Source organism: Rhinolophus hipposideros (assembly GCF_964194185.1).
Source record: "Rhinolophus hipposideros genome assembly, chromosome: 16".
In the NCBI taxonomy this organism is placed as follows: Eukaryota; Metazoa; Chordata; class Mammalia; order Chiroptera; family Rhinolophidae; genus Rhinolophus; species Rhinolophus hipposideros.
Window position 1 is genome coordinate 50,393,858 of NC_138062.1, and position 20,219 is coordinate 50,414,076.

At 57.1% G+C, this 20,219-nt stretch overlaps 2 protein-coding genes across 3 annotated transcripts in view; one reads left to right on the forward strand and one right to left on the reverse strand.

The window, feature by feature from the left end:
* Nucleotides 1-1,302, forward strand: part of CRTC1 (CREB regulated transcription coactivator 1) — a 58,187-nt gene extending 56,885 nt beyond the window's left edge. The window contains exons 16-17 of the transcript XR_013995176.1: nucleotides 978-1,110; nucleotides 1,198-1,302. The gene's annotated coding sequence lies outside the window, so the exon portion shown is untranslated. The remainder of the gene's footprint in view (nucleotides 1-977; nucleotides 1,111-1,197) is intronic.
* On the reverse strand, nucleotides 234-7,662 carry COMP (cartilage oligomeric matrix protein). Of its 2 annotated transcripts, XM_081077184.1 has the most exons (19): nucleotides 7,446-7,662; nucleotides 7,103-7,194; nucleotides 6,682-6,733; nucleotides 6,160-6,329; nucleotides 5,355-5,492; nucleotides 5,039-5,113; nucleotides 4,777-4,935; nucleotides 4,587-4,691; nucleotides 4,376-4,483; nucleotides 4,034-4,193; nucleotides 3,423-3,541; nucleotides 3,186-3,238; nucleotides 2,902-3,083; nucleotides 2,538-2,716; nucleotides 2,365-2,413; nucleotides 1,905-2,101; nucleotides 1,070-1,242; nucleotides 475-614; nucleotides 234-395 (listed from the first exon to the last, which is right to left on the reverse strand). In XM_081077184.1, the coding sequence occupies exons 1-19, from the start codon at nucleotides 7,522-7,524 to the stop codon at nucleotides 349-351; spliced, it is 2,277 nt and encodes a 758-aa protein (XP_080933310.1). In that variant the 5' UTR covers nucleotides 7,525-7,662; the 3' UTR covers nucleotides 234-348. The 2 variants fall into 2 exon arrangements, with proteins under 2 accessions (XP_080933310.1, XP_080933309.1); XM_081077183.1 differs by having other exon boundaries at nucleotides 7,103-7,517.
* Between the last annotated feature and the right edge of the window lie 12,557 nt (nucleotides 7,663-20,219).

Below are 20,219 nucleotides of genomic sequence, written 5' to 3' on the forward strand. Positions count from 1 at the left end.
CACCACCTCCCCCCACCAGCCAGCTACTTGGCTCTGATGCCTGGAAGGGGAGCAACCCGCCCCCCCATGATCCTGGAGAGGACATTCCAGGGGTGGAGATCCAGGCCCATGACCACAAGTGGGTGGGCTGCAGCAGCAGGCCTGGGGCTTCCCAGGAGGGGAGTCAGCTGCAAGTCCCCACTCTCCAAGGCCATACACCCCGCCATCTTCCCAAAGCAAAGACAACAGCCACGGCCCCTCCACACACGCTTTATTTCAGCCTCTGATCCCCTTCCTCTCCCCCAAGCTAGCCAGCCCTTGGTGCTGCACCCGTGAGGATGGTCATCTAGTGGCAGGTCCCCACTGTCCTTAGGCCTGCCGCAGCGGCTGGGTCTCATAGTCCTCTGGAATGGTGTCTGGAGGGAGAGGGCAGGTGGGTGAGGGGGTGAGGCTGGTGGGGCAGATCCCGCATTCCCTGGTGGTCCCTCCGCTTACCATTGCAGCGGTAACGCAGGTTGGCCCAGATGATGTTCTCCTGGGAGAAGCAGAAAACCCCCAGGCGTCCACCTCGCATGGTCGTGTCCAAGACCACGTTGCTGTCAGCCACCAGCTCAGGGCCCTCATAGAACCGCACTCTGCAGGGGACAGTTAAACGGGACAGTGAAGACCCTCAGAACTTCAGCAACCTGCCCTAGAAGATGGGCCCCCTCGTCTCTCAGAGTGGGGGCCGTGGGGACTTCCTGCCTGGGCCACACTCAGGGCAGGTGGGGCTCCTGACCTGTGCCTCAGCTTCCCTGTGCGAGATGGATATCAGGGTCCTGCACACAGTAGGTGCTAACTAAGCAGAGTGTGTGGACTTCCTGACAGCGCAGAGTGAGGATTGAAAAACGGAGAGTGGGTGAGACCCCACCTTCTAGGTGCTGGGTTCTGGGACCAGCATTGTGCCTTAGGGTCAATCACAGTTCATTCTAGCTGCCCACATTGTTCCCACTTTACAGACAAGGGGATCAAGGCCCCCAGGACCTCCCCCTTCCGCTGGCAGCCGGGGAAGAACAGGGACTCAGCCCCTTGGCAGAGGCAGACACCCCACCTGACGTAGCCCACTTGGGGCCGGTGCTGCAGGAACCAGCGGTAGGATGTCTTGTCCTTCCAGCCCACGTTGCGGGGGTCCTTCCACAACAGCCTCACCTGTGACGCTGTGTCCCCCGTGTGCCACAGAGCGTTCCGTAGGTGCTCCCCAGGGCCCGTAGAAGACTTCACAGCCTGACATTCCCGGGGACGGGGTCACCAGGTGAGAGAATGCACAGGGCACTGGAGCCCCCCGCCCCAGGATCCCGCCTGGTGGGAGCTGCAGGTCCTGGAGGAGTGATGGAGGCCCTGGGGGGCTGGATGGGAGACCCACGGGGATGCCTTCCTGGGGACCACATGGAGATTTACAGGTGTGTCATGGGGGCAGCGGTGGTCTGGGGGCTCATGAGGATTTGAGAGTCTGGATAGGTTTGAGGTCTGGGAGGATTTGGGGTCTGCAGGAGGCTTTAGTGATCTGTAGAAAGTTGTGTCCGTGGGATAAACTGAGATCTAAAGAATTTGGGAAATTTGCTGGAGAGTTTCTGTGACAAGTGTGGTCTAGGAGGTTGGCAAGGGGATTTGGAACCTGAAGGAAAGCTTAGGGCCAGGTGAGAGGATTTCAGGACCCAAAGGAAGATTGAGGGGCTCTGGGGGAGAGTTTGAGGGCCTGTGGGAGAAATTGGAAGGATTTGGGGCCTGTGGGAGTTCAGGGAAGGGCTGGGAGTGGGTGGGAAGACTTTGAGGTCCATAGAATGATGCTGGGGGCTGTATAGGCTTTGGGAGTCTGGGGAAAGGTTTGGGGCCTCCTAGAGGCAGTGGTACAAGAGGTCGGGTGGGGCCCCCCCACCCCTGCACACCTTGAGCTGGATGCCAGGTTCAGCCACAGCGCGGAAAGGGTTGGCTTGCCAGTACGTCTGCTCCATCTGCTTCCACATGACCACATAGAAGCTTGAGCTGTCTTGGTAGCCAAAAATGAAACCGGCGTAGTCGTCATCGGTGGCAGTGTTCACATGGAACGTTCCTTCGAAGTCCACGCCGTTGAAGGCCGTGTAACCTGGGAAGGTAGGAAACCAGTGGGGTCCTGGACGCCGGCCCCTACCCTTAATCGGGTCCGGGTCTGCCCCCATCCCTGCCCCTCCAGAGTCCAGCTTGCCTTCTGGGCCCTGATGCCCCGTAGACCCGCCCCACCCCAACCTCCTAAATCCAGACACAGCCCCGCCCTGACTCCGCCCAGTCCACCCTCTGGTCCCGCCCACCCACTTCTGGCCCCGCCCCTGAACAGGCCCCTGCACCACCTTGCCCCTCCCTGCGTCTCACCCACTGCCAGGCCAGGATCGCTGTTCATCGTCTGCACGATCTCCATCCCCTGATGGCGTCAAAGGAAAAGGGCCTCAGGCCGGCCGTGGGGCCCTCGGCTCTCCGGCCCTCGCTTAGAACCCTAAGTGAGTGTCCTGGGCTCCCCCCACCTTCCGCTTGGTTCCCGCGCCCACCTGGTTGAGCACCACCCAGTTGGGGTCTATCTGCGCGTCCCCTTCGGGGTCCAGCACGACCGTCTGGAAGGCACGGAAGTCGGTGAGGGTGACCTCGGCGTTCTCTGGACACACATCGATCTTGTCCACCACCTTGTCCGCATCAAAGTCGCCCTGGCACGCGTCGCCCACACCGTCCCCTGAGAGGAGGTGGGAGACCCGCGGGCGGTGAGGTCAGCGACGGACCTGCTGCAAGCCTAGCCTCGCTCACACCAGCCACGTCACGCCCTCGCCCGCCCCGCCCCGCCCCTGCCACGCCCACTCCAAACCCCGCCCAGCGTCATCACACGCCCCGTCCCCACTACAGGCCCCGCCCCCGCCTTACGGTCTGAGTCTTCCTGGCCGGGGTTGGGCACCACGCGGCAGTTGTCCCGACCGTCTGGGACTCCATCGTTGTCATCATCCTCGTCGCAGTCGTCACCCTGTCCATCGCGGTCGGAGTCCTGCTGGGCGCTGTTAGGTACTGTGGGGCAGTTGTCCCGAGAGTCCTGGTGTCCATCCCCGTCCCTAGAGTGGGTGGGTGAGACATGGAGACAGTGAGATCCCCAGAGGGTCCAGTCAGGGCCGCCCACCCTGGGTCCCCACCACCACCCCAGGAGGCCTCCTTACTGGTCTTGGTCGTTGTCACAAGCGTCTCCCACAAAGTCGTGGTCCACATCCCCCTGCGGGGGGTGCAGGTGTCCATGATGAGGGCAGGGGGACTCAGAAACCTCCCACCCACACCCGGTTCTTGAGCCAAGGTCTTCCTAACCCCAAGGGACATCTCTGAGGCTGTTTTGACTGGTCTGCAGTTAACCAGCCAAGGGCTCACGCCCAAGCGCCGACCCAGCTGACGTCTGCCCTCACCTGGTCTGGGTTGCTCTTCTGGGGACAGTTGTCACAGACATCCCCTACACGATCACCATCACTGTCCTTCTGGTCTGAGTTCGGCACTCTGGGGCAGTTGTCCACAGCATTTCGGATCCCTTCGGGAAGCAGGGGAACAGGACAGGACCCCAAGATCGGGAAGGGGCCAGGCTGACTTCAGTAGGACAGGTGCAAGCCTGGAGCTTTCCTGGGAGAATCCCACCCGTCCCCTGGCTCCCAATTGCTACAAGGTTAAACCAAGTACTCGTGTCCAGGGTCCAGCCACGAAGAGACTTCATGAATGAGACAGCCAGGGAAGGGACTGGCCCTCACTCGTGGGCAGCTCATCCGGAACTTCCCCTTGCCCTGTGAATGCACCGCCTGAGCTCCTATGCCCCAGGTGTAAAAAGGGCACCTCTTCGGCCCTAAACCCCAGACTGCCCTGCAGTATCCGACACAACTGGATCGGATTTTCCTGGCGTTTTCCTGCTAGTCGGAGCACGATCCAAGGTCCCGGGCGCCTCGAGTAAGCTCACGCCCTTGGCTTGCAAGCCCCGCACCCGGACAAGCCCCGTCCCTCGGCGCCCGCCCCTCCCCCCCGCCACTCTCACGGTCACCGTCGATGTCGTCGTCGCAGGCGTCGCCTCGACCGTCCCGGTCTGTGTCCTTCTGGTCGTCGTTCTTCTGGTTCCGACAGTTGTCGCACGCATCGCCCCACTTGTCGTTGTCCGAATTGCGCTGGTCTGGGTTCCGCACCAGCGGGCAGTTGTCCTGGGAGACAGGACCGGTTAAGGTGGGGATCAGGCCAGGAGGGGCAAAAGTCACTCCCCAGACCAGCCCATCTCCGAAGCCACGCCTCCTCCGCAGGTCGCCTCTCCTGGATCTGCGAATCCAACCTCTGAGACCGTGCTCCTAGCCCAAGCCCCGCTCCGCCCAGCTCGCCTAGGCCCCACCTCCTCGTTTACGATCCCGTCTCCGTCAGCATCAGGGTCGCAGGCGTCTCCTATACCATCGCGATCCACGTCCTCCTGCCCTGAGTTGGGCACCGTCACACAGTTGTCCTAGGAAAGGGCAGGGGGGTCGTGAGGGATGTGACCAGAGCCCCGCCCACCCCACGCCCTCCGTTCACGCTCACCCCCCAGACCACGCCCTGGCCCCGCCCACCTTACGGCAGTGGCGCTCTGCGCAGCGCAGCTTCTCGTCTGGGAAGCCGTCCAGGTCGGTGTCGCGACCGCAGAGGAGCCCGTTGCCCGCCCAGCCGATGGCACACTGCGAGTGGGGTGGTGAGTAGATTTTCGGGCGTCACCGTCCCCGCCTCCCCATCCCATACCCCTTCCGGAGCGCCTGCACTCACTACACAAGACCGCGAGCCATCGCGTTCCAGGACGCAGTCGGCCTTCTCGTGGCACGAGCTTGGTGTGCCATCCGGGCAGGAGCGCTGTGCGCGTGGACGGCAGCCGGACGCCTGGTCTCCCACGAAGCCGGGCTGGCACGGGCCGCACTGGAAGGATCCCTGAACGCGGGACGCGGCTGGTCAGCCCCGGGAGCTGCCACTTCGCGCCCCCGGCCCCTTCCCCCGCCCGGCCTCTTCATCCTTTCCTTCTCCCGGGCCTTACCCTGGTGTTGACGCACACAGAGTTGGGAACGCAGTTATGTTTTCCGGTCTCACACTCGTTAATGTCGGTGCAGACCTGGGTGGGAGGAAGCGCACAGATCACCGCCTTCACGCAGACACCCCAGGTCTCCTTTTGCATGCTACCTCTCCTCAACTTTGCATACTACCTCTCCCCTCCATCCCGCCCCCAATCCCGACCATCCTTGACGCGGACCCTTCCCCACTGACTCCCTCCAGACGCTGGTCCCTACCCCCTCACGCTGGAGCGAGGCTGGAGGAGTTTTACGCAACAAAATGCTCCCCCTCAAAGCCCTCACCTGCTTGTTGGCCTTGGCGAAGGCCAGCCCCACGCCCTCGTGTGGGGGGCCGCTGTACCCGGGTGGGCAAGCCTCGCAGCGGAAGCCGGGGCTGGTGTTGATGCAGCGGACACGGGGAAAGCAGGGATGGGAATTACACTGGAGGAGGAAGGGCCACGGAGGATCAGAGGACGCGGAGCTGGGCCCCTCACAAAGCAGCGCCTTATGGCTCCTTAGGCTTGGAGTTAGAAAGTCTAAGGACCATCAGCCAACACTTGGAGGGGGGTGCCGCGTGGGCGGAGGCGATCGTCCCAGGAGTCAGAGGCGATTTTGCCTTGGTGCGGGCAGAGGCGCGACCGGGCGCGCCCGGAGGGGGCTGTCCCAGGAACCCCGTGGGCTGGTGGTCATGGGCGGGGGAAGGAATCGTGAGGGCCTGCGTCCCCAGCAGAGGGTGGAAGTGGTCGTCGGGCGTGCGTGCCCGGCGGTGGAGGCGTGGGGGTCATCGGGGCCGGCTCCCCGTGGTGGTGGGAAGATCGGTGGTGGGAAGATCGATGGTTGGGGCTGACGAGCACCGGAAGTGAAGGGGGCTCGTTGGGGCGGACCACTCCCGGCGGTAGAGGAGTTGTCACTGCCTTTGAAGGCGTTCGTCGGGGCGGGCGTCCCCGGTGGTCAGGGCGGTGGTTGAGGTGGGTGCCCTCCTAGACGTGCGCCGCCGGCGGTGAGGGGGCCCCGGGACTAGCACCCCTACCGGAGGAGGAGGTCGTGGGGGAGGTGGGGAGTTGTGGGGGCAGGAGGTGCCCGACAAGGGCAGTGGGGGCGGGCGCACCTCGTTGATGTCCGCGCAGTGCGTCCCGTTGCCTGTGAAACCCGCGGGGCAGGGCCCGCAGCGAGCGCCCATCGGCGTCATGGTGCAAGCCACGCCGGGAAAGCAGTAGCCGGGCGCACACTGGGGCAGGGGCCGCACGCTCAGGCCGGGGGTATGCGCAGGCTGCATCCCTGCGGGGGAGGAGCGGGCAGTCAGGGCCACGCCCCTGGGCGGAGCCTCCCAGGAACACACCCCGCATCGCTCACGCCGTCCCCACCAGTCTCTCCAGTCTCCAGCTCTCAGCTCGCCTGCGTTGTTAGTTAGCTCTTCCCTCCACATCTTTCTACCTCCTTGCACCTCCCCCGGCCTCTGCCTCTTTTTGTGTGTTCCCTTCCTATAGTCTCTGTTTCTCCCCCGTCGGTCCAATCTATCTCTGTCAGCCTCATTCTCTTCCTTTTCTCTTTTCCTCCCCGTTTCTCCTTTGCTCTCCCCACAGCTTCTGATCTCTGGCCGCCGCGACTTTGCGTCCTCAGCTGCGCTCACCGCACGCATCACACTCCATCACCGTGTTTTTCAGGAACGTGATCTCCTTGACCTGCCGCGCGGGGGAAGCGAGGTGTAATCAGTAGGGCTCCGTCCCTCCTCTCCTACCCCGGGTCTCCCCTCTCCTCCCCCGGACTCCCTACCCTCCCAGCACCTCTCCCCCTTCCCTGGGACTCCCTTTCCCCCGCCCGTCGCGGACCCCTACCCTCTCCTGCGGAACCCCCTATCCCTGGAGCCCCCTTTCCCAGTTCCTTTTCCACAATTCCCTCCCGGATCTTGGTACCCGGGACCCTCTCCACCTCCACCGGGGCCCTCTTCTCCCGTAGCCCTCCCCCATTGTCCCCTACCTCACAGACCCCTGCCCCCCACTTCCAGACCTCCTTCTCCCTCGCACTGCTGTACCGCCCACCCTGGCTCCCACCTGCTGCCGCAGCAGCTCCCGCACGTCCCGCAGCGCTGCATTTGTCTCCTGTAGTTCGTGCAGCATCTGCGCGCCCAGCTCTGGACCTGCACCTGCACCGACAGGGGGTGCTGGTGGGGTGTCGGGGCCCCGGGACCCCCTTCCCGCTGCTTCACACGGCCATAGGGACCCCGGACACCACCCCATTCCTTGAGCCTCTACCGAGCTCTCCGCTTTCTCCCTCACCCCGAAGAACGCTCCGGAGAACCGTCCCGAGTTCCAGGGAGCCGTGACCCCAGGCCTCCCACTCGTCCTCAGATCCGTTTGGGGATAAGGGCACGGCATGGGGGAAGGCTCTGCTTACCCATCCGGATCTGGCCCTGACCCGACGCGCCAAGGGCGGCCAGGGAGAGCAGGAGAACGCCGGCGGCGGCGAGAACCATGGCAGCGGAGGGGCGCGGGACTGCAGCTTGCTCCCTGCCGCCCACGAGGTCGGTCTGCAGAGCGTATTTACCCCCGCGGCGCAGCCGCCCCAGGGACGGCCCACCACGGCCCTGCCCAGCGTCCAGCCACAGGGTAAACAGACAGCACTGGCTCTGTGTTCAATGCCCCACCCGCTGTGTCTGAACCAAGACCTGGCGGGGAAACTGACTCACGGGGGGCCCACTCTCCAGACCTCTCATTCACTTATTTTTTGAGTGCCTGTTTTATGCCAAGCCTGGGTCACGACTGGGAATAAAGCCACCCCATGACGGCCCTTCTCAACTCTCACTTGGGGAAACGAAGTCAAGAGTGGCTAAAGGTTAGGACTCACTTCCACCCCTGTCCCTGCTTTAGATCATGCTGATTGACCTTGAATTCCCTCCTCACTTATTTCAAAATAGGGCAAGTGATGTCTCTCTGTGCCTCAGTTTTCCCCCTACACAATGGCACTAATAAGTATCATTGTTAGTGATGATGATTATTACAGGAAAATGAGGGGTAGCATGAGAGTGGGGACCCTATATCTCCTTACCCAGGTCCATGGGGTCCTGCTCCTGGCCCCTCACCCCAGAGAGTTTGAGGTGACTCCCACCCCATTCTGGTCTATCCTCTCTGCGGTTCTCTGGCTGGTGGGTGCTAGTGGGGCCAGCCTGGTTGCCCATGGGCGAGAGCCCACTCAGTTTACCAGTCTATGCAATGGGCTGTGCGTCTGTCCATTCCTTGCAGGGGGTTACACAAATTAAAGGGCTCCTGCTGGAGGTCTGAGGGAGTCCCCGGACTTCCTTCGCCATGCCTTCCAAGTTCTGCTCCAACTGCTGTGGGAACAGGCTGTAATAAAAATAAAAATTACTGCTAATCAGTAAAATCATCGCCCCCAACCCCAGCCTAGCCACATTCTTGAGATGCAAAACACCTCGGGTCTGTAGAGTTAACCCTCTCCACCCCTACCCTCTGGAGACTTACAGCCTCTATTCTAAATACAGGGAAATGGCAGAAGTGACTAGCCTAAGGCCACTTGGAGGGGAGGTCTGAAGCCAGGGTAGAGTCATAGCCAGATCTGTTCTCCTGGGAGGCTGCTGAGAAGTCAGGGAGGCTTCCTGGAGGAGATGGGAAGGAAACCTCAAGGAAAGAGAGACTCAGATGAGCAGAGGGAAAAGGTGGAGACAGTTCTGGCAGAGGGAAGTATGTGGAGCTGGGAGGTGGGGAAATTTCAGTCACATTCATTTATTCCACAAGTTTGCACTAAGCACTTACGGTGTATCGTGTCCTGTGCTAGATGTTGGGGACACAGGGTAAACAAGCCCGATCAGGCCTCTTCCTCATGGGGAGTCCAGGTTAGCGCGAGGCAGCTATCTAACCATCCAAAGCGGCCAGGACTATGATGGGGGACACACAGGCAGCAGTGGGAGCTCCAAGGAGATACCTGACCCAGCCTGGGGTGGGGGCGAGTCTGGGCAGGCTCCCCAGAGAAGGAGGGAACACCAAACTAGGACCAGGAAGATGAGGAGGACATGGCCAGGCAGAGATGGTGGAAAAGCATTCCAGGTAGAGGAACAGCATGTGCAAAGGCCCGGAGGCAGAAATGAGTCAGGTGGATGGACTGATCTCAGGGTGGATTTTGAGGCTCAGGAGAAGCAGTGCCAGTGGTACAGGGCTCAGTCTGTCTTCTGAGGGCAATGGGAGCTATAGAGGGTGAGTGAGAAAGGATGGGCCTGGAGGGGAGCCTGGGTAGGAACAGCTGGCCCCAGCCTGGACATTTCCAGTGAAGTGCCTGCATTGCCTGCTGCCTGTGGCCGGGCCATGAGCTCACCTCCTGTTTTCCTTGGCGTCCTGCACACCTGGGGGCCGCTCCTGGCTGATGCTGGAATTCTTAGGAAAACCATGGCTCCAGTGGGGCCACCGGGCTTGTGTGTGCCTCATGCAGCTGGAGCAAAGGCACATGGAAGCCAGGCCCCTACTACAAGCTGGGCACGGGGCTGGGGCTTGGACACACGTGGCCTTGTTTGGGCCATGGGGAGAAGTGGGGAAGGATGCTCTAGGCAGAGGAACGTCAAAGGCAGAGTCCCTGAGGATGTCCCGTTTGTAGGTCAGACAACAGAGGCCTGGAAATGGGCATTCTGGTTTCATCCTCTTGCCTCCTGGATCCCACCAGCCCTGAAATTCCCCTTCCAGGCAATGTTCCCCTCCTCCCATGCACAGCACACCAGTCTCACATTACAGAATAAGTCACTCTTTCCCGGCCTTTGTACCTGCTGTTCCCTGCCATTCTAAATACTTTCCTCCATCCTTCTAGTCCTGGCTGTGTTGCCCCCTCCTCCAGGAAGTCCTCCCTGTTCTTTCTGGGCAGGGCTTAGGAACTAGTGCTTGTGTGACAGTCCTCTGGGATCCACAGCAGAGTATTTTTGGCAGAGAAGGTTAGGGTGGCCTGACCCCCAGGACTGGGAGTGTCTGTGTTTAGTTCTGTCCTTTCCAGTGGGCTCCTTGGGGTCCTGAAGACCGAGGATAGAGAGGGAAGGTTGGAGGGTTTGGTGAGCCATGACAGCATCTGTTACTGTAACGTTGTTATTATTCCTTATAATTACTGTGACGTCATCATTGTCGACAATAGTAACCCCTGCCAGCACTGTACTTTAGGACTCACTTGGGTTCGAATGTCAGTCAGGCACAGCCTTGCCGTGTGACCTAGGCCAGTTGCTTGACCTGTCTGTGCCTCAGTTTCCTCACCTGTAAAATGGGGGAGATCCTTGATGATAGGGTTGAATGAGTGAAGCAGCGCGCAGCATCTGGCTCCAGTGTCGGCCTCATTATACAATACGTCACTTCCACCTCAGAGAGTTCTTAGTCACATTTTCCTGGGAAGGGTGACGAGACACCTCGAGGTCACACAGCCGGGATTAGAACTGGGGAAGGAAGGACCCCTAAGGCCTTCACACCCTCCTGCCTTCCCTTGGCCACAGAATCCAGACGAGCGATGCTGGCCAAGACCCCTCATTTGCTGTGAAGCCTCCACTGCCCTGGACCTCCTGGCCTGAGCCTTTGGCTGGCACCCCAGCCAGCTCCCCTTCCCACCATGCCAGCCCCAGCAGTTCTGGGAGCCCCGCCAGCCTGGGGCCATGAGGTTGGTGCCTGTGTGATGGGGCCCCCGAGGCCTCTCCTGGCAGAGGCCTGCTGGGCCAGGAGACATGTGGGCGCCCCTAGCTTGCCCAGCTGCCTCCCCTTGTGAATCCAGAGGGAAAATATGTCGGGAAGGCAGCCGCCCTGCCTTGGGCGGGCTCGGCCACAGGCCCAGGGTCTGGGGAATTCATCAGGGCAGAGAAAGAGGCCATGGCTAAGGAGCCAATCCAGTCTGCCTCTTAACAGCCCCACTGAACCCATCTCTCCGGAAGGACCAAGTGGTGGGGGGCAGGGAGACAGGGTGCCATCAGGGCACTGGAGCTGGGTAGGTTCACCGTGACTTGCTCTATGATCTTCAGGAAGCCCTGCCCCCACTCCCACCCTCCATTTGCCCCAGCTCTGTGCCCATTCCGTCCCAGGCTCCCTGAAAGGTGATGATAAGGAAAAAAGGAAACAATAAATACAGTGGCCACAATTTTATTCAGCAAAGTACCAAATGCTCAAAACCTTGCCAATCACTTTTGTGGGTTTTCCCTTTCCGTCCGTTTCACTCCCACCCTCTGCAGCTTCAGGAGGCAGGAACTGGTCATTGTGGGAGGCAGCAGGGCCTCTCTATCTAATGAAGTGAAAAATGGAAATGCCTAAAGATTTGCACACCATAATAGTACCAATAGCATGGTGAAAATGGAGACCGTAACGGCCCCTCCTCTTATGGTCATCGTGGAGAACTGAATGAGTTAGTCCGTGAAAAGTGATGAGTTCTCAGTTGGTAATGTCCCCACTCTCCAGGCAGGCAAACTGAGGCTCAGCAAGGCAGGTTTGGCCAGTCTCTTTGATTTGGGCCCTGGATGCTCAGAGAGGGAAATTCACATAATCCCTTCCCTCCTCATAAAGGCACACAGACTGGCCACAGGAAAAGGGTCCCCCACCCAGGTTTCTGCAGCTCTGTCTGGGGAGGGTGGGTGGCTGGACAGAACCCTGCCCCCAATTCCTCATGCCCCCTCCTCCGGCCCCTCTCTAGCCTCCACCCTGGTTCATTCACAGGAGGCCCTTGTTCAGCCCCGTGATGGATGGGCTGAGGCTGAGGGCGGGGTGTGTTTACCCACTGGTTGCCTGGCTGACAGGAGCCTGGCTGGGGCATAGGCCAGTGGGGGAGGGAGGCTACCAAGCAGGGAGGAACCCCAGTCCCAAAGTGGGAAGACTGGCACAAAACGGATGCCAAATAAGTGACTATCGATCAGTGGGATGAAATTAAATAACATATCCACTGGACAGATACTGACCGCTTCCCTCCCAGCCAGTGGGTTGGAGGCGATCTCGGCCTCTCAGCCCTGAGATGGATGGCCTGGAAGGCCAAGTGCGCACAAGCTGCATGGAGCGCTCCCTGCACAGTCGGGCTGACGGGGCTGAATGTAGGAGCCCAGGGGTCAGGGAGGCCACTCTACCTGGGGGTGTTGGTGCTGGGTGCCCCAGGCAGAGGGCACAGCAGGGCCAAAGGCCATGGGGAATGTGCTTGATGTGTCGGAGGTTCAGTGAGGAGGCGGGTGCAGCTGGAGCAGTGACCGCTGGAGGAAGAGGGAGAGGATGGTGGGACCACAGGGAGGGGTGTGGGGATGGGAGCCTGCGCAGGGACAAAGCCATGAACTGGGAGCTATATTTGGGCTCATGAGCCTCTCCGGCCCCATCTCTTTCTGCCCTCCAGCCCCTTTACTTGGCTCGCTCCTCCTCATCCCAGCTGGGTTAGTGGCCTCCTCTGGCCACCAAAGTGCCTTAAGCTTCCTCCATGACAGCTTGGTCACACAGCCTGGGCACTGCTGTGTTACGTGGACCACATGGCTATGTCAAATGAGTCCCACCATCTTGTGCCCACTGTGTCTCCAGCAGCCTGCACACATGATGGAATGAATGAATGATGGATGGATGTACAGGTGGGTGAACGGATGGTTGTATGATGGGTGAGAAGATGGATGGATGGATGGATGATGGATGGATAGATGGGATGGCTGAGTGGGTGGATGGATGGACAGATAGTGGGTGAGCAGATGATCACATGCATGAGTGGATAGGTGAGTAGGGGGGTAGATGGACAGATGGACTCTCCCCAGGAGCCTCTCTGGCTATGTGGCGACCCCATTCAGAGGTCACTGCGAGGAGTCAATAAGAGAATGGAGGTGAAGCACATAGTAGGCACCTACCCATGGAGTCTTCCTGACTCTGTTTCCCACTGGGTTGAATAATTACTAGAGCCAAGGCATTCCAAAGAATCCAAGAGTCACGAGACCACAGAGCAAGGAGCCACAGAACTAAGAAATGACGGAGTCATAACGTCATGGGTTGATGGAACCATGGGACCATAGAGTGCCAAAGCCACACGACTATGGGATCCTAGGACCACAGCATGCTAAGGCCACAGAACTGTGGGATCCTAGAGCCACGGGACCACAGTGATAGAGAGCTACGGACCCAGGGTGATGTGGCCACCAGTCAGCAGAAGTGCAGAACTGTAAAATGGTAGAAGCCCCAGGACCCCAGGGGACTCTGAGACGTGACACTGGAGTATCCCACATCTGAGGTGCCACAGGATGGACTCTCAGAATTGACCCCCACAGAACCACCTTCTCATTATACCCTCACTTATCCAAGGAGGTTCCCCGGGGCCATGGGAGCTGTGAAGTGCTTCCTCCCCTATCTTAGGGACAAGAGAGAAGGGCCACGCCACCACCAATGCCTGCAGCCAGCGATCCGCCACTCAGTGAATCCCTGTGCCAAGTGAGTCTGTCCAGATGTCGGGAAACAGTGCCAGCCTCCGGCCAAGTGCCCCGGGACACGGAATGCTCAGCAGCAAGTGGAAAAATAATGAACAAGTTACTTCTACACCCATGTCCTTCGAAATGCCAACAGCAACACGGCATGGATGGGAGGCTGATGAGCTGCCCCTCCACCCAGCTCCTGCGTCTGCCCACGCCAGGACTCACAGCCCAGCTCGGATTCCATCAGACACATCCATGTATTAATGAGCTCTCCCAGGACAGCAACTGTTCTCGCAGCAGACCCCACACCTGACACCCAGAACAACCAGTCTGTTTTGGAGAGGGGAAACTGAGGCCCAGATGTGGAGACCACAGGCTCAAGATCACAGAGGGTCGGAGCCAGGACTCAAACTCAGGTCTGTTGGATGCTAAGCATGAGCTCATCAGCACCCAGCCAGGCTGCCTCTCGGGGCCCCAGTCTCTGTCTTCTTGGGCCCTAGCCATTGGCTTCCAGGCATGGCACAGCGAGGAAGCCAGGGCGAGAGCCTCGGCGATGTCTTCCCTTCACTGACCTCAGAACGTCTTGCCCACAGGGCTGCTGTGGGTACAAAACGTGATCATCGTGAGTGCACACTGGGACCCGGTGTTGCTGGCATAGCAGGAACTCGTCCACCTCCCATCTTACAGATGGGAACGCAGAGGACCAGAGACGGGGGTTCTCACCCTTCTGAATTCTCCAGCACCTTCCGTGAGGGCTGTTCTCATCACGATGGGGACAGGAGCATGAACAAATGCTGCTGATCTTCTGAAACCAGGTTATAGGGAGAGAAAGCCCATGCCTCGCTGCCTTACCCCAGCCGCAGGGCTGCCTTCAGGCATGGCTGGATTCGGAAGCCCAAATGATGCCTTCCTTCAGGGTCTGTCTCTCCACCAGATATATTCTTCTTCCTTAAAAAACAAAAAGGTAATAAAATACACATGATATAAAAGGTATCATTTTAACAATTTTAAAGTATACAGTTCAGTGGTTTTTAGTACATTCATGAGATCATGCAATCATTACCTCTGTCCAGCTCCAGAATATTTTCATCTCCTTCCAAAAGGAAACCCCGTCCCATTAGCAGTCGCTTCCCACCCCTCCACCCCCAGCCCCTAGCCCCTGGCAACCATTAATCTATTTTCTGCCTCTATGGACTTGCCTGTTCTGGACGTTTCATATAGACAGAATGCTAGAACCGGCATCCTTTTGTGTCTGGCTTCTCTCACTGAGCATGTCTTCCAGGTCCATCGACGTGGCAGTGTGTAGCAGTGCTTCATTCTGTTTTATACCTGCATAGCGTTCCGTTGTATACACAGACCACATCTTGTTTATCCATTACTGGCTGAGGGACACTTGGGTTGTTTCCACATTTAGCTATTGTGACTAATGGCTACTACGAACATGTGTGTGCAAGTTTTTGTTTGAACACCTGTTTTCTGTTTTCTTGGGTATACACCTGTGAGGGACATTGCTGGGTCATATGATAACTCTATGTTTAACTTTCTGAGGAATGCCGCACTGTTTTCTATGGTGGCTGTACCACTGGACATTCCCATCAACAGTGCCCGAGGGTTGCAGTTCCTCCACATCTTTGTCAACACTTGTTTTTTAGGTTTTTGATTATGGCCATCCTAGTGGGTGTGAGGTCGTATCTTGTGATGGCTCTGATTTGCATCTCTCTTCCTGCCGCTTGGGGTGGCAAAATGGGCCAGGCTTATGTTTCTTCAGCCTCTTCCCCTGATAGGCCCAGCAGAGATCTCAGGGCTGACTCTCAATGTCCCTGGAACCAATCACTGTGGTGGGGGAGTGGGGAGGGAGATGGAGGAATTTGATTGATTAGACCAGCGGCCTGAGTTAGCCTCTCCAAAGGAAGGAGGGGTCAGCCTTTCCCGGACAGCACCAGATGCTGAATAAGAAGGTATGACGGAGCCTGGATCTCCCACCCCAGGCTCCTACCTCAGGAACTTTCTGGATCACAGGCTGTTGGGACCAACCTGCTTTTTAATGGGGGTGACTTTGGCAGTGTGCCAAGCCTCTATCCTCTGCCTCCATCTCCAAACTCTACGTTTGAGGCACTTCTTGCTGCCCTCTGCCCACAAGAAGCTCCAGTCCAGCCTCCCTGGAAGGCTGCCCCTGGGGGCAGCTCCAGGCCTGGCTGAAACTCTTCCCTACTCTGCTGGCCTCCTGACCTGCCTCCGGAGAACCAGGCAACCTTGGACATCACAAGGAAACAGGCTTGGCCTGAAACAGCTGCTACTGCCAGCCTGTCACTTCCAACTGGCTGGCAGATGGCAGAGGAGAAGCCCATAGGAGGGGCCTCCTCACCCCATCATTGGTTCCAAAGCTGCTCCCAGCCCTGCTTCACACCTGAAGGGTTGAAATGAGGAAATGCAGAATTGTAGGAATCATCAAGATCTGGGCAGCAACCAAGACCCAGAGCTGGGCGGGGGGGGGGAGGGGTAGTGGGGAGGCAGAGGCAAGGAGCAAACAGAAGCCCAGAGAAGGCAAGACATTTGCTCAGGGCCACACAGTAAATGAGAGGCAGATCTGATTCCGATCTCCTGCTTTCATCCCTTTTTTTAAAAAATTACATTTCATTGTGGTAAAAACATATAACATATACATAACAAAAACATAAAATTATCATCTTAATGATTAAATATGCCATTCAGTAGCATTAGCTATGTTCATACTGTCCAGCCATCACCAACATCCATCTCCAGAACTCTTCATCTCGAAAAACTAAAGCTCCATCCATATTAAACAACTCCCTACCCCCCTCTCTCCATCTTCTCAATCCACACTTGAACCATTTCCTCTTAGCGACTATCATCAGAAGACCGGAAAGTGCTTCAGCTCTGATTTCAAACAGCCAACTTGCCCTTCTGGACTGGAATATTTGGGGCCACCTGGGTCTTCTCCCTTGTGCTCCAATCTGGGTTGTGGATGGTCCAACGAGGGATCCTTCTCATAGGAGTAATGATGCTCCTTGAGGTGGGTGATCTTTTTCTTCCCATTGTAGAGATGGAAAAACCAAGGCCCAGGGATGTGACAGTCCTTGTTTGGGGAATCCCACACCTCATCCCACTTGCCTGGGAGGCTCTCGGGGCTTGTCGGACAGAAGGGTCCCAGCACCCAGCCCAGGGCTTGGCCTACAGTAGGTGCTTTATAAGACCTTGAATGTGGATGTGATTCCAGAGCAATGGCACATTTTCTGTATGGGAAACTGAGTCACCCCTCATGGCCAGAGAAATGCTGGGACCAGCTTTTTGCCCTCTGACCTGAACAGGACCCTGGGTGGGTCTCAGGGCTTGTGCGCTGGGGGCGGGGGGCCGTCCCAGGGCCTGTTTTTCCTCCCAGCACTGGAATTGATGACAGGAGGGGCGAGACCTCGTTGCTGGTGATTATTTTTTTAACCTTTGCAGCCAGAGACTCAAAGCCAAAGCCGCGCTCCCCACCCCCCACCCCGGCCAGGCCTGGCCAGTGAGGCCACACGGAGGCCTGACCCCCTGGATGCCTGGCTGCTGAGCCGCCCCAAGCCACACGGTCATGGGGATACATCCAACTGCACATCTGGACTTTTCGACTTGGTCCTGGTTTCCAGCTGGAGCAAGAGGGCCCGGGATGGGGAAAATGTGGGCCCCACCTGCTTGCACAAAGGTTGGGAGTTAAGGGCTCGGCACATGCCCCCTACCTGCCTCTGCCCGTAAACCCCGTCTAGGCCCAGACGTCAAAGGTCCACAGTTCCATCTGGAAAGGGGCCAGCCTGGCCTAGACATGTGGACTCGACCAGACACTGGAGCTCATGGCCAAGGCGGAGCTGTTGGTCCCCAGCGTCACTTCTCTAAGGCTTTCCGTCTTAGGCAACGGCCCCACCATCCACTCAGGGCTGAGCCTGAGACCTGGCAAGTGTCTGAGATTCCTCCCTGCCCCCCGTATCCAGTACGTCAGCGACTCTTGTTCTCTCAGCTTCCAAAACATGCAAGTGCAAACACTTCTCCCCTCTGTGCAGCCCTGCTCTGCCAACTCCTGCCTACAGCCTGCCCCAATCTCTTCCCCACGGGAGCCATAAGGGATGGCTCAAAATCATAAATCAGATTGTTTTTCTGTCCAGCTAACACACCATCAATGGCTCCCTATTACTTCCAGAATAAAATCTATCTCCTACCTGTGGTCTGCAAGGCCCCTTAGCCTGTTCCCCGGCCTGTCTCCTCCTTGGCTCCCTCTGCTCCAGTGACACCAGCCTCCTGGCTATTCCTCCAACAGCCAAACCCTTTCCCTACCTCAGGACATTTGCATGAACCATCCTTCTGTCTGGAATGCTCATCCTCCGTACTTATATGATACTTTCCTGTTCTTTGGGTCTCAGCTTAAAGATCACCACCTCAGGAGGCCTCCTTCAACCACTGAGCAAAAATATCTTCACCAAACTTCCTTCCAAACACTCTTTACTCTTTGAAATTATCTTCTTTGTATCTTCCTATAAATACAAATTGTATGTTAGCCCCACTGCTTACCATCATCCCTAGCACATACTAGATGGAGTTGTATCTTTTTGGGGAGGAAGGGATATACCAGCCCCAATGCCAAAGTTTGAGAAACATCTACCCCTCTGAAACCCCAGGAGTGCCCCAGCAACACCCCAGGATTTAGCACCCAGAACTTTGTTCTCAGTACGTACTAGGGAGGTTGAAGCTGGGGGGAGGGCTCACAGGCAGCCGAGGGGGCCAGGATAAGGGACCTCTAATTTCCAACTGAAGAAAGGATAACAATCAGCCAGGTCAGAGGCCACAAAGGGTGCTCAGGGTTGGGAGGTGATGGAGAACAAGGCAGCATTCCTGGAACTCGATGTGGTGGGGCCCAGCTCATGTAGGGTGATGGGAGATGGAGCAGTGGCGTCCGACTCCATCCTGGGGCGATGGGGTGCCACGGAGGTGTGTGAGCCGAGGGCACATCAGACCTGTATCCCATTGCCTGCGCTGGGCGCTGGGAAGTTTCCTGCCCAGACCTCAGCTGCTTGTGGGTTCAACATGCTTATGCTGGCTAGGAGCATCTCGAAGCAGCTTTATACAAATTCCTGTGGAGTGGACAGGGAGGCCACCCGCCATCCCTGCCACCACAGGGCTCAGCGAGGTCCATCATCGGTAGGAGCCTCCCAGACCCATATAACATGCTGACAGCCACCTGGCCCTGCTGGGGCCCCTCGGTCTCCCTCACAACAGCCAGGTTCTCCTAAGACCTCATCCTGGTCCTCAGTGGACGCCAAAGATCTCTCCTTATTCCCCTGGAATTTTCCTTACTGGCCCTGCCAATGTCTCCAGGAACATATAAAGGAAAATGTTTCCTCTCCAAGCAGGGCTGTTTTATGGCTCTCAGGGGCTGGGAGTCTCACTGCAGAGTAGAAAGGCCTCGTCACATGGCTGTTCCTCCTACAGAGCCGCTCAGACCTGGCCCACCCTCCTAGGAGTCTCGGGTTCTGCAGGGACTTTCTAGCTAATCAAAGTCCCCCTCAATCCCATCCCCAGACTAAGGAGAAATCCCCTGGAAAAATAGAGGCTCGGGCTATAGCCCAGAGCTGATGCATTTTCCATCATTTATTCACTCAACAAACACCTGCTGCGCTCCCACCACGAGGAGGTCTCTGTGTCAGCTGCTGGATACACAGAGAGAACAAGGGGGATCCATCCTGCCCTTGGGTGGGGATCAGCATCGGGTGGGTGGGGGCTCCACAGTGCCCCCATGTCACGAGGCTGAAAACAGAGGGAGGCCAAGGAATATGGCAGTCTGCCCAAGACTGCTCAGGGACAAGCAGAACGATTCCAAAGTGGGTGTTCTTTTTTCTAATCGAGATGAAACGCACAGAATGTATAACTCACCATTTTGCCGTGAACAATTCAGTGGCATTTAGTTCATTTACAATGTTGTGCAACCAGCACCTCTATATAATTCCAGAACATTTCCATCACCTTCAAAAGAAGACCCCATCCCAATTAGCAATCACTCCCCAACCTCCTACCCCAGACCCTGACAACCACTAATTTGCTTTCTGTCTCTATGGATTGGCCTGTTCTGGACATTTCATATAAATGGGATCATGTGATATGTGGCCTTTTGTGTATAGTTTCTTTCACTGAATATGGTATTTTCAAGGTCCTCCTCTTTATTTTTTCTTTATTTGCTGAAATATTTTAAAGCAATCCCAGACCTCAAGTTATTTCTTTATTTCTTCGCAACTTACACAGTTCCAAAACCACGTGGATTTTCATATATAACTGCAACACATTTTCCATATTCTAACTTTCCCAGCCGTCTCAAAAGTTGACTTTTTACAGTCAGTATGCTAGACTCGGGTTCCAAATGAAGTCCCCATTTGGTTATCATGTCCCTTAACTTTCTCTTTATCCTTTCTCTTTTTTAAAAAAATTGTGGTAAAATAAGATAAAGTTTACTATCTTCACCATTGTCAGTGTCCAGTTCAGTGGTAAGTACATTCACGTTGTTGTGCAGCCATCCCACCATCCACGTCCAGAATTCTTTCATCTTGCCAAAATGAAACTCTGTCCCCATTAAACACAAACTCCCATATTTCCCTTCCCCAGCCCCTGACAACCATAATTCTACTTTCTATCGCCATGAATTTGATGATTTTAGGGACCTCACATGAGTGGAATCACATAGCATCTGTCCTACTGTGTCTGGCTTATTTCACTGAGTATAATGTCCTCATGGCTCATCCAGGTTGTAGCAGGTG